The sequence below is a fragment of the Prionailurus bengalensis genome, chromosome A2, assembly GCF_016509475.1.
Source record: "Prionailurus bengalensis isolate Pbe53 chromosome A2, Fcat_Pben_1.1_paternal_pri, whole genome shotgun sequence".
Taxonomy (NCBI): domain Eukaryota; kingdom Metazoa; phylum Chordata; class Mammalia; order Carnivora; family Felidae; genus Prionailurus; species Prionailurus bengalensis.
Window position 1 is genome coordinate 157,141,606 of NC_057348.1, and position 24,160 is coordinate 157,165,765.

The window sequence follows — 24,160 nt, forward strand, 5'->3', positions numbered from 1 at the left end:
ACCTACCAAACTCACCTCACTCTCAATCTGAGGTAAGTTGGCAAAGATGTGAGCTCCTAAATTTGCAGTGCATTATCTCCAGGGTTTAACTGGATCTTCCTGAGACCGCCTCATGTCCTTTTAAGGTGCTGGGCTGCCTCTGGTACAGAATAGATATATGTTGGAATAAAGCCTATCATCTTGGCCCACAAATGGTCTCAAACATCTGATTAAGGCTAGCCAATTGTATATAAAATGAACTCATAAAAAGTTATTTTTATAATTCTTTGATTCAACCACTTCTCTTGTTTCTGACTGTCTTTGCAGATTAACAATCTTCACATTTTTAAATGGGAATGGGTAACCAGACTTATGTGAGAGAGTTCATACTCCTTGGCCTGTCCAGTGACTGGGACACACGGGTCTCCCTCTTTGTCCTCTTCTTGATCATATATATGGTGACAGTGCTGGGGAACTTTTTCATTGTTCTTCTGATCAGACTGGACAGCCGACTCCACACTCCCATGTACTTCTTTCTCACCAACCTCTCCCTTGTTGATGTCTCTTATGCCACAAGCATCGTCCCCCAGATGTTGGTGCATCTTCTAATAGAACATAAAGCAATCCCATTTGTGAGCTGTGCAGCCCAGTTATTTTTCTCCTTGGGCTTGGGTGGGATTGAGTTTGTTCTACTGGCAGTGATGGCCTATGACCGCTATGTGGCTGTGTGCGACCCCCTGCGATACTCCGTCATCATGCATGGAGGGCTCTGTACTAGGTTGGCCATCACATCCTGGGTCAGTGGTTCTCTCAACTCTCTCATGCAGACCATCATCACCTTTCAGCTGCCCATGTGCGCAAACAAGTATATTGATCACATATCCTGTGAACTCCTAGCTGTGGTCAGACTGGCCTGTGTGGACACCTCCTCCAATGAGATCGCGATCATGGTTTCTAGCATTGTCTTATTGATGACACCCTTCTGCCTGGTCCTCTTGTCCTACGTCCAGATCATCTCCACCATCCTGAAGATCCAGTCCAGAGAGGGAAGAAAGAAAGCCTTCCACACCTGTGCTTCTCACCTCACAGTGGTCGTACTGTGCTATGGCATGGCCATTTTCACTTACATCCAGCCCCGCTCCAGCCCCTCTATTCTTCAGGAGAAGTTGACCTCTCTCTTCTATGCCGTTTTGACACCCATGTTGAACCCTATGATTTATAGTGTAAGGAATAAGGAGGTGAAGGGGGCCTGGCAGAAACTACTAGGGCAGTTATCTGGATTAACGTCAAAACTGGCAATTTGATGAATCCTGAGCATTAGCTAGAGAAAAGAGCTTTGCTTGTGTTTTCTCCCACTTAATTCAGATATGGCAGGCATCACCTGCATTGCCCTGGCAACCAGGAAGGAGATGCTGACACATGTACTGGTGATGCTGGGTAGGAGGCTGGAGGTTGGGTTGGGGTGTGGGTTGTGGGTATATTTTTATGTCACAGCAGCATGTTCAGTGGAGTTAAGCACTGTTGTAATAGAACTTCCCACACTCTCTCAGTCTCCATTCATATGGCCTGAGGGTAATAAGAAGAAAAACATTTACTGTTTTGATTTGTCATATTGTTTGTAATCATGGGCCTAATCATGGATCTTACTTTGGACCAGTGGTTCTTATTTATCCAAATTTTGTACAAGGTAATTGTGTTTCTACTGGGAACTAAAACGTTTTCATATTTTAGACTCACTTAACAATAATGTGTGACGTATAAAGCCACATCCAGTAACTGTGAGTCACTGTTCTGAGAAGAGATGCTCTCAAGGCTGTTAAGATGGCTTTGTGCTGGACCTGCTACATGTGCTCACAGCATCTCGTCTGCCTGATGAAGGTACCTCAGTGGAGGAGCATCAACTGAACTTCTTGTTTCGCTCCACAATCACTATGGAAACATTAGACAGGGGTGGGGGGTTGCCTCTGTGGCTCAGTTGATTAAGAACCCCACTGTTGATTTCAGCTCAGTCATGACCTCATGGTTCGTGGGTTCAAGCCCCACGAAGAGCCAAGAGCCCTTTGCTCTCTTCCAGCAACTTAGCTTGTTTGGGCCCACCTAAAGGGTTTTCCAGATCTTCATTTTTCAGGAAGAAGAAATGTTAAGAACGGGCTTCTCAGATATGTAGAAACAGATGAGTATAGTTTTATATTCCATGTGTTAAGTTTTACTTTTATCTTTTTCATTTTATAGACTTTTTTCCCCCTCAAGATTGTCTTTTCTCAGAAATTTAAATTCTCATTAATTAATATAAGTGAATTCCTTGAGACAACAGACATTCCTCATTAGTAGCTGTTTGTGAATGGCATTCTCAGGATAAGGGAGGAGAGTACTGTTGATTCAGAGGCAAAATAAAATGATGTTCTAAATAATAAGGCCATTAAATAAAACTTTTTTAAAAATTTGGATCCTAAAAAATATCTGAGAATTAAAGTCTTATTCATTATTTAATAACCATAAAAACATCACTGAGGTATTTTGTAAAAAACAAGCAAATCCCTAAATATGTATGCAAATTATAGTTCAAGAAGAATCCAAATAAGATCCGTACGTGGCCATTTTCTACTACGTCTCTGAAGACCCGATTAATCTATTGGTTCACCCTACATTTCCTTTTTTCCCCTTGGAATTATTTGTTGAATAAAACAATGTTGTTTTTCCCAGGTGGATTTCAATGCAGTTTGGATTTTTTTAAGTGTGGTTTTGCTTGTTCCATTGACCTTGTATCTCCTGTTAGATCTGAAGGCTTGATCAGATTTAAATGTATTTCGTTTTCTGGCTAGATTTCTCAGATGGTGGCATGTACTTCTGTCAAGAAGGGCGCAGTGTTCAGTTTCTCTTTTCTAGGGTTTACTGCAATTATTACATTGCCTAGCTCAGGGTTTCTCAATAGCAGGGTTTCTTAATGTCTATTGACATTTTGGGCTAGATGGTTATTTCTTGTGGGGACGATTCTGTACATTGTAGGGTATTTTTCAAATTCCTGACCTCTACCCACTAAATGGCCATTGTGCCCCCTCCCCACCTACTTCCAGTTTTGACAACAGAAACATCTCCAGATATTACCAAATGTCCCCTGGGATGGCTAAATCACCCCTAGTAGAAAACTACTCACCTAGCTTCATTAATTTATTAGGGGTTTCAAGGTGGTGGTAGTCTATCATCTCTTTCTCTTTATTATTTGTAATACTTATAGATAGAGACTTCCTCCTCATTACTGTTTTATCTTCCTGAGATCTAGTTGGTAGAAGAAAGGAAGGCAGGACACATTTTTAATTTTTTTCCTTTCTTTACCACTTTTTAAAAATACAGCAAAAGAATGTTTAAAAAATCATGATGAACTCATCAATGTAAACTTATTTGCTGTATTGTTATTTGTTGCAATTATTATCCCTATTGGTGTTCAAATAATCCCATATTTATTGAGTGGGAGTCCTTCCTTTTGGTAACAAATCACAAGTTTTGCAGCTTAAAACAACACAAAATTATTATCTTAGAGTCCTGGAGGTCAGAAGTCTGAAATGGGCTTCACTAAGCCAAAATCTAGATGTCCAGAGACTGTATCCTTTCTGGAGGGCTAGAGAAGAATCTGACTTCTTGCTTGTCCCATCTTCCTAAGGGAGCTTCCAGTCCTTGGCTCATGCCCCCTTTTCCCACCCTGAAGGTCGGCACAGCACCTTCAAACCTCTCTCCGACTCTGATTGTACTTCTGTCCTCACATGTCTTTCTCCTGACTCTGAGCCTTTCTCCTTGCTCCCATACAGATCCTTGTCTGGGATCACACAGATTATCCAGGATGATCTCCCCATTTGAGGATCCTTAATATAAATGCATCTACTGTTTCCTTTTAACATGTAGGGCAGGTTCTGTATATGAATGTGAATGAATAACATTCACAGGTTCAGAAGGACATGGGCATCTTTAGGGGTCATTATTCTGGCTACCAAAGAATCTATAAAAATTGGCTACCTAGTTTTTTCCCCACATGACACTAGTGTCTTCAACAGCTTCCTTATTTCTGGTGTGATACAATTTCACAGGCCCATCTTTTACCTTTCTTGCATTATAATTGGAATTATTTCTCCAAGAAGCACTGGCTCCTTTTGATGGGATATGGAATTTAGAGAGCACAGTCTGAGAACTGTGTTCTTCCAGAGGTTTATGGTTGGTTCTGCTATAGGCAAGATGGATGGTCCGTGATGATTGTAATTGAACTAGTCTTGGCTAAATAAAATCCAGTATGTTTAACCCATAGATAGTCATCGTTGTTGTCACCATGAGCACTGGTGTGCTTGGGAAATAAAGCTGACTGACTCCTGAGGTGTGCCTGTACACTTGTCCACATGGAAACAGAGAACTTCCTTTGTCATGAGAAATCCTACGGAACACATATACGTTTATTCCTATTTCTTCCTTAAAGCTCTGTGTCCCGGTCCTCCAAATGTTGTCTTTTATTTTGAGGTAGAAGATTATGCATGGCCTTTAAATCAGTGCATATCCTGGCTTCTGATTACCTTCCTGCCATGCAAATTTATGGTGAAATGTACCGTATAAAATCCTCCCCATTAAGAAGAGCTCTTTTTTCCCTGGTCTTTCAGGGCCACACCTTCTCAGTTAAATAGTTACAGGGATTATGTAGAAAGGCCATATTATGGGTTGACGGCTCAGTGGCAGAGTGACAGGAACAGGCACAATGGGAGTATAAGTCAGCTGTTTATAATGGTTGTTGGAGTCTTCAGGGTCTGCTCAGGCTAGTCTCACATATACTGCTTTAGGATTTGTTCCTCAAAGCCAGTGTTGATGGACAGCTCCAGGTGCATGGTGACCTGGTTTCTCATAGCCAGGCATTCCTGTGGTCTGTTAGGTCCCAACAGCAAGTAAGAATTGTTTCTCAAAAGAACAGCTAACTTGAAGCACTCGACTGGCTCAGTCAGAAGAGCATGCAACTCTTGGTCTTGGGATCATGAGTTTGAGCCCCATGTTGGGTGTGGAGATTTCTTAAAAATAAAATTTTTTTTTTTTTTTTTTTTTTACAAAAAAGAACAGATAACTTGACAAAGAGACATTTCCTCCCCAAACCTCATAGACCAGCACTTTGATTCTCCAATCAAGCCATCCCACAGTCTGTATTCAGCATTTCAATCTGCCATAGATATTTCAAGGATCAGTGGAAACATGGGGTCATAAGGACCAAGTAGAAGATTGTTTACACTGCAGACAAACCATCTGGAGAGTTTCTCTTGCACTGCTCTTGAAATTGGCATTTGTGACACCCTAATCTGATTGGCCTTCTATGGTAAGCCCAAAATGGACAAATATGGAAAACACTGAGTCTTGAGGAACAACAGGTACAGATAAAGAGTAGATTGCACTGGTGTTCTCACAATAGAAGCTTCAAGACTGGATACCCAGACATTAGGCCTTGATGACATAGTTCATTGATTAGAGAAGTTCTTTCTTTATATGACATAATATTGTGGATATTGACTTGATATCCCACTACATGGGCTCCAGTGAAATGAGTGTTTATATGAAATATAATGTGTTCTCCACCTGTGTCTGAAAATATTCTTTGTACTATTTATTTCTTGGATAAGAAGCAAACTGGCTTTAGAAGCAGACTGGACCTCCAATCTGGGTCAGATTCTTTGGTCTGGTCTGTTGAGACTGAAGACCACATGGCTGGCTATGGGGTCCTTCACCTGAGAGACACTGAGAGGAGGAAACAATCAAGCTAAATGCTCCTCACTGTGTAGTCATTTGCATGATTTCAGACTTCTTACTATCAAGGGCTTGTATGGGGTTTGAATATTCTAAATATCCCTTTTAAAATATAGAGGTCTGAAATAAAACATGATCTCAAATGTAGTCTAATCAAGTCAGAATCCAATGCATGTGGCAGAAACTCGCTATTTGCTCCTAAACTCATTTCCTCTACTTCACGGTGAGTTCTAACTTCTGAAATGTAGATGCAAAGAAAGAAAATATACCATTTCCAGGCCTGACCTGTTGAAATCTCCCAACTGCCAGCCTCTATTCTTCACTGTTTTGCTCTGAAGTCACCCCCATACAGGGGATCCGGCACAGGACTCTGGGGGCTCAGAGGGCAGAGGAGGCCTGGATCCTGAGTCACTGACCAGATGAGATCTAGCCATACCAGTGTCACCCACATGAGAATTTGTATAATAAGAAATAAATTTTATTGTGTTATGCCATGGTTATTGGGAACTGTTTCAGCATCTAGCCCACTTTGAATAGTATTATGAGGTTTTTATTTTAATATGGTCACAAATCCCTGTGTACATCTAATTAGTACCCTGCTACTTAAAAGTAACAAATGATCTTTGCCTTCAACCAGCTCACAATCCAATCAAATTCTAGTAATTTGGACTTCTTCGTAATTATTCCTAATGTGTTTAAGATTGCTTTGGCTTTTTAACTTTTAAGTAGATACCAAGTATTGAAATATGATAATTGAAAACTTCACGTCTTTATCATATAAACTGATGTTGAGCCAACACTCCAAATTCCTTACTATTTGATTTTTTTTGTGCCTAAGTGCTATGCTAGGATTAATAAATAACGAAGACTAATTCCTTATTTTGTTATTGAGGTATAATTTACCTACAGTAAAATGCATTCTTTTTTGTATAGAGTTCTGTGAGTTTTAAAAAATTTACACAATCATGTAAGCACCACCACAATCAAGACAGAAATTTTCATCATTCAAACATATTATTTGCCCCTTTTAGTCAGTCTATTTTCTGAACATCATTTCCGGCCAACCACCAATCAGATTTCTTTGTCTATTGCAAAATATCATGTAAATGGAATCAGGACACAGTCTTTGAGTCTGACTTCTTTTCCTTAGCATAAAGCATTTGAGATACATTCATATTTTTCATGTTATGGTGGTACATTCTTTTTATTTGTAGAGTAATAGTTTAATTGTATGGATATACCATAGTTTTTTGTTTACTTTTTATTTTATTTTTTATATTTTTGTAATTTTTTAAAATTTATTTTTGAGAGAGAGCGAGTGAGCATGAGCAGGGGACAGGCAGACAGAGAGGGAGAGAAAGAATCCCAAGCAGTCTCTGCAGGGTCAGCACAGAGCCCCATGTGGGGTTCAAACTCACAAAACCATGAGATCATGACCTGAGCCGAAATCAAGAGTTGGACCCTTAACTGACTGAGCCACACAGGTGCCCTGATTTACTTTTTAAAGTACATTTGGATTGTTTCTAATTGGGGGGAATTATGAACAAAAACTGTTGTAAAAATTCAAGTAAAGATTTTTGGGGTGAACGTAAATGAATTCTTTGGGTGAAAAGAAACCCAACATAGGAGTTCTATGGCCAGGTTGTTATGATAAGAGTAAGTTTTATCTCATAAGAAGCTACCAAACTTTTTTAAAAAGATGGCATTTGCATTTGCACAAGCAATAATGAGAGTCACAGTTATACCACATGATTGCCAGTGTTGGCTAGTGTCAGCTGCTCTCATTTTAGCAATTCTAGTAGATGGGCAGCAATATTTCATTGTGGCTTTAAATTGCATTTCTTGAGGACTAATGATGTTGAATATCTTTCGTGCTTTTCAGCGATCTGCATGTTTTTGGTGGGATGTCTGCTCGTGTCTTTTGCTGGAGTTTCACTGGGTTGTTTATTTTCTTACTATTTAGTTTTGAGAATTTGTTAAATATTCTACAACAACTCTTTTGTAAGATACATATTTTGCCAGCATCTTTTCCTGGTCTCTGGCTTGTCTTTTCAGTCTCATAATGGTATCTTTCAAGAAGCAGAAGTTTTAATTTTAAACAAGTCAAATTTATCCATTGGTTTCATTATAGGTCATGTTTCTGGTGTTCTAAGAAATCTATGCCTAATCTACGGTCACAAAGATTTTGGTCAGTATTTGAGTCCCTGATCCATTTTTAGTTAATTTTTGTATATATAGTTGAAGACCTGGATCCAAGTTCCTTTTTTTTTTTTTTTTTGCATATGGATATCTAGTTATCCATTATTATTTGTTGAAATTCTGGGTTTTTTATCCATTAAAATTTTTCCTTTTCCAAAAATAATTGGCCATGTATGCATGTATCCATTTCTAGACTCTTCGGTTCCTTTGTTCCTTTCATCTAACACTGTTACTTGAAATTGGTGGTCTAGGTTGTCCAATTTTGTTCTCTTGTTCAAAATTGTTTTATTCTAGATTCTGTGTTTTTCTACTAACTTTGAGAATCAGATTAATTCTTACAAAAATTTCTGCTGGGATTTTGGTTGGTTTTGCATTGTATCTACAGATCAGTTTGGAAGAGAATTAATTATTTTTAAAATATTGTCTTTCACTCCATAAACATGGTAAATGTTTCTCCATTGAGGTGTTCTTAGATTTCTTTCATCAGTGCCTTATGATTTTCAGCATAGAGACCTATCATATATTTTGTTAGATTTGTACCTAATTCTTTAATGTTTTTATGTGCTATTATAAACAGCACTGCCTTTTAAATTTCATTTTCCATTTTTTATTGCTAACAAGTACAATTTATTTTTGTATATTGACATCATGCCTAGTGAACTTGTTGAAATCATTAGTTATAGTAGCTTTCCTGTAGATTAGCTGGGTTTTCTACATAGATAATTATGTCATGTATGTGTAGAGACAGCATTATTTCTTCCTTTACAATATGCATGCCTTTTATTTCTGTGCCTGATAAAAGGCACTGGCAAGGACTGTTAGTATTCAGTGCTAATAGAGTCATGCAAAAGGGCATTTTTGCTTTATTCCCAATCTTAGGGGAAAAGGATTTGATCTTTTACCATTCAGAATGAATTCAGTTAAAGGTTCTTTGATGCCATGTATGAGATTGAGGAAGTTCTCTGTTCCTAGTTTGCTGACAGCTTTTATCATGAATGTGTGTCAAATTTTGTTAAATACTCTTTCTACTTTTATTGAGAGGATCATGTTGTTTTACTTCTTCAGACTGATGATGTTGTGAAATACATTGATTAACTTTTGCATAACGAATTAGCCTTGCATTCTGAGACTAAATCAAACTTGGTCATGAGGTATTATCATTTCTAATATTCCTTGATTCAGTAACTAAGTTTCATTAAGAATTTTTTGTGTCTATCTTAGTGAGGGATAGTGCTGTATGGTTTTTCCTTTCTTGTAATATTTTTTCTGATTCTAGCACCAGAGTAATGCAGGTGTCATAAAATGGGTTCAAAGGTGTTGCGTCCTCTTCTGTGTATGGAAGCAATGGTGTAAAATTGACATTTCTACCTTAAATGTTTGATAGAATTTATCATTGACATCATTTGGACCTGAAACTTTTCTGTTGAAAACGTTTGAACAATGTTTTTAATTCTTTATATACATAAAATTGTTCAGATATCTATTTCTATTAAAGTAAGCTGTGTTACTTCATATGTTTTAATGAATTTGTCCATTTTATCTAAGTTGTTACATTTATGAGCATTTTGGGGATTGGTATATCCTTTTAGTTATTCTTTCAATATCTGTAGGATTTATAGAGATGTCCCCTTTTTTTCTGTTATTGGTAATTTGTATCTTTTCCCTATTTCTGTTGAGGTCAGTCTGTCTAATGTATCAACTCAGTCTTTATGAAGAGCCAGATTTCTATTTCATTGATTTTTGTATATTTTCCTTCTTTTCAATTTTATTTATTTGTCCCTTTATCTTTATTTTGTCCTTCTTTGTGCTTGTCTGGGTTCAATTTGTTCTTCTTGTAGCTGGAAATTCAAATTACTGAATTGGGACTCTTCTTGTTTCTCATGTGAGCATATAATCCTCCAAGTCTAAGAACCACTTCAGTTGTGTCTCAAAGATTTTTTCCCTTTTTCACTTTCATGCAATTAAAATATTTTTAATTTTCCCGGGGGACTTCCTTTGTGATGTATAGATTATGTGGAATTGGGTTGCTTAATTTTATAATTTTGAAAATTTTTACATACATGCTTCTGTTATAGATTTCTCCTTTAGTTTCATTTTATCTAAGAACATACTTTGTATTATTTCATTTTTAAGAGTATTTTGAGCGTTATTTATGGCTCAGGGTTTTGTCCGTTTTGGTGAATTTTTTGAATATACTTGAAAAGAATGTGTATTTTGCTGGTATTTGGTAGAATGTTCTATAAATGTCAATTCGATCAAGTCATTTGGTAGTGTTGGCCAAGTCTTCTATATCCTTACAATTTTCTATATACTTGCTGTATTGACTACCGAGTTATTTGGAAACTTCAACTAAAATTGTGCCTTTATTTCCCTTATCATTTTTATCAGTTTTTGCTTCATCAGTTTTGAAACCCTCTGGTTAGTGTGTATACATTTAGGATTGTTATAATTTGATGAATTGACCCTTTTCCATCATGCAATGTCCCTCTTTATCCCTGTTAATATTTTTTGTTCTTACATTTATTTTATCTGATTTTAATATAGCTACTCCAGCTCTCTTTTGGTTAGTGTTCAATGGTATATACTTTTATCCTTTTACTTTTAACATGTCTATGTATTTATAGTTAAAGTGCTTTTCCTTTAGATGGAATAAAATTAGGTCTGGTGTTTTATCTAACCTCATAATCTCAATCTTTTACTTAATCTACTGAGATAGACTACTTGTATTTATGTAATTATTGCTGTGTTTTGACTAAAATCTATCATCTCCCTAGTTTTTGCTTTTTCCGTACATTATTTCTTCATTTTTTCTCTTTCTCACATGATTTTTGGATCAATTCTATACTTTTATTGCATTTCATCATCACCATTAGCCTAGTTTTATACCAATTAAAATTTTTAATGGCTGCTCTAGAGTTTACATTATACATTTAAAAATATCAATCGTAAATAGTGTAATAGCTCTTCATATGAAGCATAAGAACCTTCAAACAGTATACTACCATTTTCTCCCTCCCATTTGTGTGCTATTATTGCCATGTATTTTATATCACATAAGGTATAAACACTGAATACATTGCTATTATGTTTTATATTCGTTATCTTACAGTGTGTTAGAAAGTTTTTTAAATGAGTTTTTAGCTCTCAATTTTACCAAATAGTGCTGCTTCACTATTTGTGTATAAAAATACAACAAATTTCTGTAGGTTGATTTGTATCCTGTGACTTTACTGAATTCCTTTGTGCTCTAGTAGTTCTTTGCCGTGATGTTTTAATTTCATGTATGTTCGCGTGTTTGATATTATCCTATGTTCTCTTCTCTTTGTATCATCATTATTTTTTCCTCTTTGTGCTTCAGTTTTATTAATTTATATCAACTTTACCCTTACTGATTTTTTTCTCAGGTCTGTTGATTTTACCCTTTATCAATCTTCATCTTTGTTACTGTGTTCTTCAGCCTAGTATTTCCATGTGATTCTTCCATATACTTTTAAATTATCTGCTGAAATTCTTCATGCATTTATGACACTGTCCATCTTTTCCATTATATCCTTTAAAATTTTAGTAAGAGTTATTTTAAAGCTCTGTGTAATAGTTCCCACATGCAGATACTTAATTCTGGTTCTGTGAATTGCTTGGTCCAGTAAGAGCACATTTTTTCTTGATTTTTCTCTGATCTTTAATGTGTGTGTGTGTGTGTGTGTGTGTGTGTGTGTGTGTAGGATAACATGCTATGAGATAAGTAGTATTATGCTTTGCAGAAGACACTTCTGTTTACCCTAAGAGGTAGGGTGTATGAGGTGTGGGAATCAGTGCAGCCAGGATTACGTTGAGTTTGAGTTTTATATTGCTATGGATCCTCAGTGCACCAACAAATTCAGTTTTCTCTATTATGACTTATGCTTAGTGTGGGATGTTCAGTGGTTGTAGGGCTTTTCCCAGTCTCAACCATCCTGAGTTTTAGTCTCTTTCTATTAGGCTACATCTGGAGAGTGTGTCTTCACTGGCTGCCCCCACTCCATGATAACAGCTTTGACTTGTTCCTTAATTCCTGCTGGCCTGGTAATGAGGGTGAGGTTTTATTCCCTTTGTCCTGGTTCTTTCTCAGTCTCAGGAACATCTTTTGTCTCTGTGTTTCAGAATTTCTTAGTGATCCTGCCCCTTCTGCAGTCTTAGGAGATGGCTAATGTACTGATCCAGAATGGTCTCCTGCTCAATGGAAACCCCAGAGTTAGAGTTTTTTTTTTTCTGTTCCCCCTTCCCTTAGTAATGAGTCTTTATTTATCTGTCTCTGAGGAAAACAAGGTTTGCTGTCCTTCCCCTGTGGCTTCAGGATTTTGTTGCATAATGGAGATGATTTGGTGATTGGAGAGTTCCTTAGCTTACGATGGCAGATGTTGCTGCCTTCACCTAGACCCGCACTATGAAGGAGACTTTCTTTGGTTTTCTGCTTTCTTCAAACATCCTTATGAGGCTTGGTCTAAGTATGTGGAAAAAGTATTGAGAATATTTGTGAATGCTTCTTTTTTTCCTCTGGCTCCTAGCCATTGTATATTCATATTACTCCCACATTCAGCCTTTAGCAATTTGATAAATCAGTTCTTACAGGCTTACATGGTGCCCCACATTCCTCACATACACTGGCCCAGGTAAAGTAGAGCCCATGTCCCAGGCCTTTCTGGATGCAACCATCATTCCTGAGATTTCATTTTATTTGGTTTTCTTGTAACCTCAGCTTTCTGATGATTTTTAAGAATAGTTATGATTTTATAGATTATCTGATCTTTTCTTGTTTAAGATGGAGGTGATGTTCATTCAAACTTCCTACAACCTAAAAGGAATCTAGAAGAGGCTAAATTACTCTTTAAAGACTGTTTTAACAGACAAAGTAAAGCAGGGAAATAGGCACTAATTTTCAGCTAAGTACTAGTATAACAATAGCAAAAAAATCTCTTCAGGCCAAGCAATTTTAAGTCAACAAACCACTTACCTGGAAGTAGCATATTCAAATTATATGCAATGTTTGGGGTAGAGATTTATGTTCTTTTTGCAAACAAAACATACGTGTTGATAGTACATATTATTGTGTTTAGAAACTATTCCAGTTCCTAGGCCAACACTGATAAGATGGCCTTCCCAGTCAGAAGAGAGCATTTTCTGTTTGGGGAACAGTACGAATTGTAGGATGAGTGGGGGCTCACAGGGGAGGCAAGTGGTGAAAATTGAGATTGTGACTGACTGAATTTCTTCTCTCCCAGTTGAGATATGGCATTAGAGTCATTGGAGATTTTAGATCAAATGTTTGTGAAGTAAGTAATGGTAGAATAAAATGTTGTAATGAAAGATAAATGTGGCACTGGTTTACAGAATGAGTTGTTCCAGGCGTTCTCAAATGCATTCTATGAGAAAAACCAGAAAGGGTGATTAAAACCCCCTCTGTGACATACCTGATTCAGTAAGTTTTCAATGCCTATCAAGCATTGAAAAGAAGTGAAATTGGGGCGCTTGGGTGGCGCAGTCGGTTGAGCGTCCGACTTCAGCCAGGTCACAATCGCGCGGTCCGGGAGTTCGAGCCCCGCGTCGGGCTCTGGGCTGATGGCTCAGAGCCTGGAGCCTGCTTCTGATTCTGTGTCTCCCTCTCTCTCTGCCCCTCCCCCGTTCATGCTCTGTCTCTCTCTGTCCCAAAAATAAATAAACGTTGAAAAAAAAATTTAAAAAAAAAGAAGTGAAATTACTTAGCACTTGGTTACAGAGGCTAAAATAATGGTAGTCAGCAGCATTAACAATGGAAAGGAAGGATCCATGCCACAAATGTTTGGAGTCCAAGTTGGTATAACTTGCTGAGTGATAGAGGTTGAATGACTAGGAAGGTCCCCCAGGTTAGGAGCAGGAGTGACTGAGAGTGCTGTCAGGTCCTTACCAATGCTTGGAATTTGGGAGTTTCCTTTGTTGTCTACAGATGAGTGGAGAAAAACAGCAGTGATGTGAACGTCTGGGTTCGGTGACTACAGCTCTCCCAACCATGGAATGTTTCCAGCTTTCCTCAAAGTATCCCACCAATTCTGTCAGTTCTGTGGGAGTGCAGAAACTCAGGTGAGGAAAGAGAAGCATCTCTACTTTCCCTTTCTATTGCTTGGATGATCACAGCAGCATTGTCAAAGTCACGGGTGCTGTGGTGTCAGGCGTTAGATAACATGGCAGAATGAGTGGACAAGCAGGATGACGCCCACATGGATGAGAAGAGAGGATGCCTGGGAGATAACTCCTGGACGTTAGGGAAGTAGGTGAGGTGGCATGTAGATGCTGAGGGGATGCCTAAGTGGGTGGTTGAGCTGACAAGCAGATGGCTGAGTGAGCATCGGCGGGGGGGGGGGGGGGTGGACAGCGGGTAAGTGCATGGATGTGTACATTGTGGTGCTGAGAGGGACTGGGTATTTGACTGGGAGAGGAAGGGACAAATGTTTCGCTTTATGATGCCTGAAGAATATATCAGAGATGTAATGGGACTGCATTCTGTGAATTTTACATTTAGTCTGTTCATAAAAATTAAAGATTTGGAATGGTATAGAAAACTAACACTTCTGTACTTCCGCGTTGAGAATCTCCATTACCTTTTTCCTCTCCTTGTTTTCCCCCTCTAAAGCTTAATATTTTCTACATCCCCTTTCAGGGATCTTTTTTGGAGTCTTAAATCTTTGTATGTGGTGTTAGTATTCTTAAAACTAGAATAGTGCCGTGAGAGAATAGTACTCATGAGTACATGAGAGTACCAAGGTGTGCGTCCATCTGTGCAAAGCTCACAGCAGGACCAGTGGGCTCTTTGCACATTTCAGGGGAATGAAGATAATGCTCCTGTGTTCAGAAGGAGAGATGACAGTATCCTGGAGCCAAAGGGAGTAACTTTTTTTCCTCATCAGGTTTGGTTGCAGACCCAGTCACTGCTCAGTAGAATAGGGGCATGAGTGCTAAACGTCAGGTTGGGGCTACAGGAGAATATCGTAAAGCCTCAGAAATCTAGGATCTCTGGCTTTTAAGAATGACCCTAGGCTTCAGCGGGTTGCTGTGATTGATGAGGATGGGGAAGAACAGGCTTCATGGGGAGAAGAAGGGCAGCATGGAGGTCCTGCCCTCAAGGACTGGGAGTGCTATCAACCATGGACACATAAAGCTCCTGAGAGGAGTCTGTCAGCCTCATGTTGCTAGTCCAGACACTGCTGCATCACATTAGGTTTACACTGGAGCCAATTGCAGGGCACCTGTGAACTTTCTAATAGCTGTTTCCCTCACAGTCTAAACTAGTCCCAGGTGATACCTTAGCCAGGAGCCCGAGGAGTCTGGGACTCTTCATCTCTCTGGTCCATGTCTTTGCTGGAGGGGAGCATTCTTTAGAAACCAACATAAACTTAGATTAAAGCGGACACATCTGTGTGTCTGGCACTAATCAATGCTTGAGAGCGCTAACGGAGGTACCAGCAGAGAGGGGGTGCCCACAGAGGTGTCTAGAGGGGCAGAAGTAGAACAGATCTGACTTGTTAGGGACTTTGGATCAGGGGTGTGATCCACGGATGTGATCTTCTCATTCTGAATAGTATAAGAAGTGTAGAAAAGTGGTTCTGCCTTCCTAATGCTGGGGGCTCAGGTACATTTCTCTTCTAAGGGTTCTTGATTCTGCAGGTACGTACTGACAGAGAGAAAGACAAAAAGAGTGATGGCAAGGAATAGAAGGAAGCAACTGATTAACAATTAAAAAGTGGAGTACCTATGGATGAATTCTGCATCTTTTGGGCGGAAAACACTTAGGAAACAAGCCTAGATCTGTGAAGTGATTCGTTAGGATTTGATATTCTTGAACATGTAGTAGGAGTATATAATAGTTCCAGTTAAGATAAATTGTCAATTGTTTAAAAATTTTCTCGAATGAAATCTTGCCATTTGCAACAACATGGATAGAACTAGAGTGTATTATGCTAGGCTAAACAAGTCAGAGAAAGACAAATAGCATATGATTTCACTCATATGTGGAATTTAAGATATAATACAGATGAACATAAGGGAAGGGAAGCAAAAATAATATAAAAACAGAGAGGGATACAAACCATAAGAGACTCCTAAATACAGAGAACAAAATGAGGGTTGCTGGTGGGGTATTGGGTTGGGGTAAGGGCTAAAGAGGTGAGAGGCATTAAGGAGGACACTGGTTGGGATGATCACTGGATGTTATATGTAAGTGATGAATTGCTAAATTCTATTCCTAAAAAAATATTTTGATTTAAAAAAAGGCAAATAAACAAAGGAAGTTACTACACTCTGCAAACGCAGAAAAAAAAATCTTAGTTATTTCTCTAACAGTATATATACAAAGTATTTGAATTTTCCTTTCAATGATAGAAAGCTGATTAAATGGATTTCTCAAATTGATATAGACTCAAGAATATGAGCTGGGACTAGAAATAAGGTCTTCTGACTCAGGGTTGGTTCCTCTAGAATGGGCTGGAGGAATTATACTGTGGAGACATAGTATACTGAGTGATTTGTACTGTACTAGTCATGTTTCCTACAAAGGATGAGACATATAAAGAAGCTTAGCATTTACAGAATGAATTTATGATAAAATATATCACAAAAGATGAATTTCAGGATTGCACATGTTGGAGAAACTGGGTCCTCAATAATTGGACTCGGTGTATGTGAAGAGTCAGGTAACAAAACCCAGGTATTAAGTAGATAACAAGAACCAAAAAGAAAAACTGATTGCTTTCTCAGGGTTAAAAATTATCTTTGAAACATCACCTTCCCAAGTGGCCCTGGGATCATCTGTTTCCAAACAGTGGGATGATGCAAATATGCCTGCCTGTGTTGGATATGGTCAGTGATGCAACAACCAACTACTCAGCCACATTTTAGAGGACTCTCTTTAAATTAAAGTGCCATTTCTATTGATAACCCACTTGTTTAAAAGTATGCTCAGCATGAAAGAAAGAATATCTGTGCGTTGTGGGAGTTAGCTTCATATGCTCTGCTTCTGAATTCAAGACTTGTAATCTGTCTCTGCTAAGACTATAGAGGACTCCAATGAGAAGGCCAAATATGATTATAACTCAAAGGGAGTATTCCAAAAGATGATGCGCAAACTTTCAGGGGAGAAAAAGCATTTGGAATTTTATCTCTTAGCCACAGAGCATCATCTCTGTAATAAGTGGGGGAAAATATAAAGAAGGGGATCACCCACAAACCTTAACTTTATTTCAGGTTGGATTTCTGAGGCTGATCCAAGGTTTTGTCCATCCATGCACTCTTTGAATTGGCATGAATAGTGGAAAGGGGTTTTATTTTGAAATATAATCTTGGAAGTTGAGATACTGAAGAATCCTATAGTGTGCATTCCTTCGAATCTTTTCAAGTCAATAGTTCTCTCTTCCTAATGTGGGGGAAGGGGAAGAGATAATTTATGAAGCCATCAGTCAATAGAAATGGAAAACATTATTAGATAGATTTAAATGTATAACATACTCACTGGTGTAAGATGTTAAATGTGGCCTTGAATGTTGAATAGGCAAATATACCCATGTGTCAAGCCCTGGATACTTCCTTCCTTGCAAAGGAAAATTGAGTATTTTGGAGTGTTGGTCCATAAAGTAGCAATGGAAACTAAATGCAACTAAAGATTAATAAATGTGGACAGCATCTGAAGACATCTCTAGGGAATCACAAGTGATGAACCTGTCTGTGTGTACCAACATATGAAAAGTTCTTTCATCCTTGGTTTATTTGTCTATGGTATGGGTCAGGTTACGCATCTTTTTCTTGATAAGAAGGTCCTCATAATTCCTCAAGACTATATCAATACAGTTAGAGCAGGAATATGAGAAGGATGTGCTGAAAGGCTAAAAGGGTACTTTATGTTGACAATTGCTACTCAGGGCAATACCCTTTCTCTCAGGCATACTGCAGAACTATAGGGAGGTCAGAATGAAAAGGGCTCCCATCTGAGAGGTCCACTGGTCAGAATTTAAGTAAATTATAATAGTTGGGAGATGCTTCATTTTTAAGACTCAAAATACCCAGATGTTTACAACAAATATTACTAAAAATCACTGCCTGGGAATTAACCATTAAAAATATATTTAATTTAAGATCTTGACTTTGTTGATATTCTTTTTAAGATGGGGAGAAGCAGGGGCGGTTTAGAACATGGGCCATTTTACTGGAGGGCAGACGTTGATGTAGAGTTAGAGATGGGATGAAAGTATTTGTTCATAAATGAAATGTTAGAAGACAGACTCAGATAAAGGGAGGCAGGAATAAACCAAAGCTAAATTTTATCCACCCCATGGAGATAAAGACCAGTCCTGGTTTTAACATCAGCAGGAAGCATTGTCAGAATTTTTCGCTCTTCATCTTGTTCAAGTGACAGATATTTTCAGTTGAAGGTGTTATAAGGTTGTAGGAGATTAAAAATAGGAAAAATAATTGTGGTTCACTTTATGGAGATAGAATAGGTTGAAAAATAACATTTAACCTGTTCATTTCAATTTTTATGATACAGAAAATATAACAGTTTCCATAAGATCAATGAACAAATTTGCTTTACTTAAAGAAAGATTGTAATGATTGACTAAAATTTAACTTTTAAGTTAGGTGTATTGTGTCATGTAAAAGAAAGGGATTTTTTGAGAAATCTCAACACCTTTTTTTTTAAAAATTTCTTTGTCATAGAGATAAGAACATTTCTATCCTGTTATCTGCAGTAACTGATAGTTACTGGGTATTATGAGAAGATACATGGAGGTACTTTTAGCTAGAGTCCAACAATGGTAATATTTTAAATGAAAAAAAAATTGTCTCTGTAGTCCAGACCTAACTTTTCTCACAACTTCAGTGTCATTCACACCAAAACTTACAGTTTTGTACTCTTACATGACTCATTTTCAAGGGTCAGTTTACAACAAGGTTAGGTACTTCATATAAAACTCCCATATCATATTATTTTATTTTAAAAAAATATTTCATTTTTAACCATTTCATTAAAAGGACAGTGATCAAAATAAAACAAATAGATTTCAGGCATTAGTGGCAGTGCTTTAAGAAGATAATTTTTCATGGACTATTTCAATGGTATCTATCATATCATATATTGTGTTTTATTAGTGCTCTTGTCCAAGGAGGAATCGCGGGGGTATATTGTTTAATACGATGCCCTGAGTAGGCAGCATGGATTCTTTGTTTTTGAGTAGACAAATAAAACTCAAAACATACATAGAGAGATGTGGCTTGGGGTTTGTTGAGCATGTGCACGAAATAACACAAAGAATGTAAACTAGGGTTTATTGTCTGTATGTCTGTTATTTTGTAGAATAAAAATTGTATTTAAGGTGTACAACATGAAGATTTTATATACATATGCATAGTGAAATGACTACTATTCTTGAGGTAATTAACATATTCTCTCATGTAGTTACCTTTTATGTGTATGTGTGATAAGGACCTAAAATCAATTCTTTTAGCAAATTTCCATAATGACTATAGTCATTATGATGTACATTAGATCTCAAGACCAATTCATCCTAAAAAAACTACAACTCTGTGCCCTATAACCGACATCTCCTCATTTCCTCTTCCCTTGGTAACTACCTTTCTACTCTCTCTATGTATTTGACATTTTAGATTCCACATATAGGTGAAATCATGCAGTTTTTCTCTTTCTGTATTTGGCTCATTTCATTCAGTGTAATGACCTCCAGGTTCTTTTCATGGTTGTTGCAAATGGCAGGATCTTTTTTTTTTAAGGCTGAAAAATATTCCATTGTATGCATATATATCACAATTTCTTTATCCATTCAACAGATACTTAACTGTTTTCATATCTTGGCTGTTGTGAATAATGCTGCAATGAACATGGGAGTGCAGATATCTCTTCAAGGTATTGAGTTCATTTCTTTCGGATAAATACCAGAAGTGGGATTGCCGAATCACATGGTAGTTCTATTGTCAATTTATTGAGGAAATACCGTACCACTTTCCATGTTGGCTGTAGCAATTCACATTCCCACAAACGTACAAGGATTCCCTTTTCTCCACATCTTGCCAACGCTTGTTATTTATTATTTGATAATAGCCATCCTAACATAGGTAAGGTGGTATCTCATTTTGGTTTTGGTTTGTATTTCCCTGATTATTGGTGATGTTGAGATATCTTTTCATATGCCTGTTGGCCATCTGTATGTCTTCTTGAAAAAAACGTCTGCTCAGGACTTGGCTAATCTTAAAAATCTGGTCATTTGTTGCTTTTGCTATTGAGTTATATGCATTCTTTATATAGTTTGGATATTAACCCTTTATCAGATATATGGTTTGCGAATATTTTCTCCCAATCCCTAGCTTACCCTTTCATTTTTTTGATCATTTCCTTTGCTGTTAAAAAGCTTTTAATTTGATGTAATCCTACTTGTTTATTTTTGCTTTTGTTGCTTGAGCTTTTGGTGTCAATTAAAAAAAATCATTGCCTAGACCAATATCAGGGGTGTTTTCCCTATAATTTCTTCTAGGAGTTTCTAAGCCTTAGAGTTTAGTCTTTAATACATTTTGATTTTTTTTTTTGTATATGTGTAAGATAAATGTCTCTTTATTTTCTGTGGACCTGAGGGACTCTTGAATGCTGAGTTCTGTTGGATCACATAGCTAAGGAGTCAGTCCCTCAAGTGACAGCCATAAAAATTAAGGTGCTGAATATGTGGTCCAATTACTTTAATCCTCAGAAACAAGCTGGGAGTTGTGGGTTCTCTCCCAGTTGTAAGGAACTGTACTAGTAATGGAGATTGTGCCACTGATGTGTCTCACTAATGTGTCTACCTGTTTTGATGTGGGTATTTTCTGTCATCCTATGAGTAGGAGTTGCCCCACTCCTTTTTGGATTTCTCTTGGAATGGATCTGTATGTAGGTGCTTATTTAGAGCATCCATGGGATGAGACAAAGTCCTATTCTGCTCCCTTGCTGACTGCCCTTCAGATTTTATTGTATATTAAAGGAGCATTAGGTACCTGGCAAAAAGGTAAGGTAGCCAAAGTTGTAACGAATAATGAGAAGAGAACACAAACAAATTTATACTGGAGGGAGAGCAAAATAGGACTCTTAACTGTAATAATTGTTCAACACTGGTTTTGAGGCAAGTAAATGTTTTCTCAGACTAATCATGATTAAAGAAAAGCAAAGTGAAGGGTGGTTGAGGAAGTATTATGATAAGCAGGAAAGAAGGAACTGTTGAAAGATGGATCAAGTTTCGAGAAGGTAATTAAAGAAATTTATGAAAATGCATGTGTCTGAATCATGAATGAGTAGGGTGTTCCTGGGACTACTTGTTCTGTTTTGTTGTTTAAGAGGTAAGAGAATTAAAGCATAGATAGTCTTCATCTTTCTGCTCAGTGACCCTAATCTGATATCTGTGTGGGTTTTGGGATGGGCGGGCAGCTATTTCTGCCCTCAATCTCTCTTGCTGCCTTTGGTTACTATTTTCCCTTATGTTGTAGGCTGCAAGAAAAGGGAAGTTGTGAGCAGGCAGTGATTCAAAGTATTTTTTAAATCTTATGTATCCCTTTTTAATGTTCAAAAATGACATAATAATAACAAATTAGTTCTACTGAAAAAGCACTTCCTTCAGGGGGAAATAGGAGGAAACTCCATTCCAATGTACATCTATGCGAATTCATACTTTCTTTTCTGCCTTGGACAATGAAGAAGAATCCTTAAACATTTGCATTTCTTTCCTCTCTGTATCAAGTCTTCTTTGTTTTCTTTTGAGCCCACCTACAAAGGTTAAATGATTAGTAGCGGTAAATTGAACAGAGAAAAATAAAAAGAACAAGATACCATTACAATACTTTTCCCTTTCTGATCCCACTGAGGGCTGAGAGACCAAAGGCCAAGAGGATTAAGGGCAATAACAAAAAGCAAAAAGTCTTCAAAGCCCTCCCGTCCATTCCTGAACCTTCAGTTTTGTGGAAGATTGCCTCCAATTTTATTTATGTTTGAATTTGTAGAGGGGATGTGTGCAGAAAATAATGTTTACTACCTTATCTACTCCAAGGCAAAGGTCATGTTACTACTAATACTTCCTCTACTTCCTCTACTACTAGTAATGGTTCTCAAAGTACTTTCCTCATAAGTTACCTATGTTTGAGCTTAAATGTACTTGTGAGTGGGATGATATGCCTCTGTTTCATGTATAAAAGCTTGTCACCTAGCCCAAATCGCATAGCTGTAAATAAATAATAAATAAAGTCAATTTTTAAAATCTAGGTTCTCTGATTCCAGATCTTTCCACAAGGATCTGACTTTTCCCAATATTTCCTTTTGTAATAAATGTACCATTTTTCATTATGATGGGATTAGTTGACATATGTAAAGTAGCTTTAAAAAACTTTCCAACCAAATTTTCTTCATTGTTTATCACTTTACCTACCATTGTCACCTACCAAACTCTACTTGCTCTGGAATCTGAGGTAAGTTTGTAAAATGTGAGCTCCTAGAATTGCACTACATTATCTCCAGGCTTTAACAGGGTCTCCCTGAGATCACTTCCTGTCCTTATGAAGGTTCTGACCTGATTCTGATGCAGAGCGGATATGTTGGGATAAAACCTTCCATCTTGGCCTGCGAATAGTCTGAAACACCTGGTAAAGGCTAGCCAATTGCATACAGTATGTATTCACTAAAATGGTTCTTTGATTCAACAGGTTCTCTTATCTCTGACCTTTTGCAGATTAATGATTTTCACATGTTTTTAATGGAAACAGATAACCAGACATGGGTGAGAGAATTTATTCTCCTCGGCCTGTCCAGTGACTTGTATGTGCAGGTCTTTCTCTTTGTTTTGTTCTTAGTCATGTACTTGGTGACAGTGCTGGGAAACTTCCTTATTGTTGCTCTGATCTGCCTGGACAGCAGACTCCACACTCCCATGTACTTCTTTCTCACCAACCTCTCCCTTGTTGATGTCTCTTATGCCACAAGCATCATTCCTCAGATGTTAGTGCATCTTCTTGCAGAACATAAAGCAATCCCATTTGTGAGCTGTGCAGCCCAGTTATTTTTCTCTCTAGGCTGGGGTGGGATTGAGTTTGTTCTACTGGCAGTGATGGCCTACGACCGCTATGTGGCTGTGTGCGACCCCCTGCGATACTCGGTCATCATGCATGGAGGGCTCTGTACTAGGTTGGCCATCACATCCTGGGTCAGTGGTTCTCTCAACTCTCTCATTCATACTGCCATCACCTTTCAGCTGCCCATGTGCACAAACAAGTATATTGATCACATATCATGTGAAATTTTAGCTGTGGTCAGACTGGCCTGTGTGGACACCTCCTCCAATGAGATCATAATCATGGTTTCTAGCATCGTTCTGCTGATGACACCCTTCTGCATGGTCCTCTTGTCCTACGTCCAGATCATCTCCACCATCCTGAAGATCCAGTCCAGAGAGGGAAGAAAGAAAGCCTTCCACACCTGTGCGTCTCACCTCGCAGTGGTTGTCTTGTGCTATGGCATGGCCATTTTCACTTACATCCAGCCCCGCTCCAGCCCCTCTATTCTTCAGGAGAAGTTGATCTCTCTCTTCTATGCCGTTTTGACACCCATGTTGAACCCTATGATTTATAGTGTAAGGAATAAGGAGGTGAAGGGGGCCTGGCAGAAACTACTAGGGCAGTTATCTGGATTAACGTCAAAACTGGCAACTTGATGAATCCTGAGCATTAGTTAGAGAAAGGAGCTTTGCCTGTGAGTTCTTTCACTTAACTCAGATATGGCAGGCATCACCTGCATTGTCCTAGCAACCAGGAAGGAGATGATGATACATGTCCTGGTGATGCTAGGTAGGAGGTTGAGTGGTTGGGTTGGGGTGTGGGCTATGGGTATATTTTTATGTCACAGCAGTGTGTTCAGTGGAGTAGAGGAGTGAACTTCTCACCCTTACTCAGTTTTCATTCATATGCAGTAATTGAGACAATAGCATTTACCATTTACAATTACTGAGAGTAACTGAATACAATGCAATTTACTGTTTTGATTAGTCACATTGTGATCAGTGACCTATTCATGAGTCTTACCTTGGAACACAGGTTTTTATTCATCCACATTTTGTAAAAGATTATCATATTTCCATTGGGAACAAAATCATTGTCAATTTGAAGACTCACTTAAAATATAAGTATATGTAGCCATATTCAG

At 38.0% G+C, this 24,160-nt stretch overlaps 2 protein-coding genes across 2 annotated transcripts; both read left to right on the forward strand.

Annotated features, from left to right (window-relative positions):
• Positions 1 to 314: 314 nt before the first annotated feature.
• On the forward strand, positions 315 to 1,347 carry LOC122486501 (olfactory receptor-like protein OLF3). Its single transcript, XM_043585874.1, has one exon. It carries the CDS (start codon positions 330 to 332, stop codon positions 1,281 to 1,283), a length of 954 nt encoding a protein of 317 aa, XP_043441809.1. The 5' UTR covers positions 315 to 329; the 3' UTR covers positions 1,284 to 1,347.
• A 21,371-nt stretch (positions 1,348 to 22,718) lies between these two features.
• LOC122486502 (olfactory receptor-like protein OLF3) lies at positions 22,719 to 23,672 on the forward strand. Its single transcript, XM_043585876.1, has one exon. It carries the CDS (start codon positions 22,719 to 22,721, stop codon positions 23,670 to 23,672), a length of 954 nt encoding a protein of 317 aa, XP_043441811.1.
• Positions 23,673 to 24,160: the final 488 nt, after the last annotated feature.

Bases quoted from the DNA above. Each gene is read 5' to 3' on its own strand.
- LOC122486502 (XM_043585876.1), top strand. From the start codon at position 22,719: ATGGAAACAGATAACCAGACATGGGTGAGAGAATTTATTCTCCTCGGC.
- LOC122486501 (XM_043585874.1), top strand. From the start codon at position 330: ATGGGAATGGGTAACCAGACTTATGTGAGAGAGTTCATACTCCTTGGC.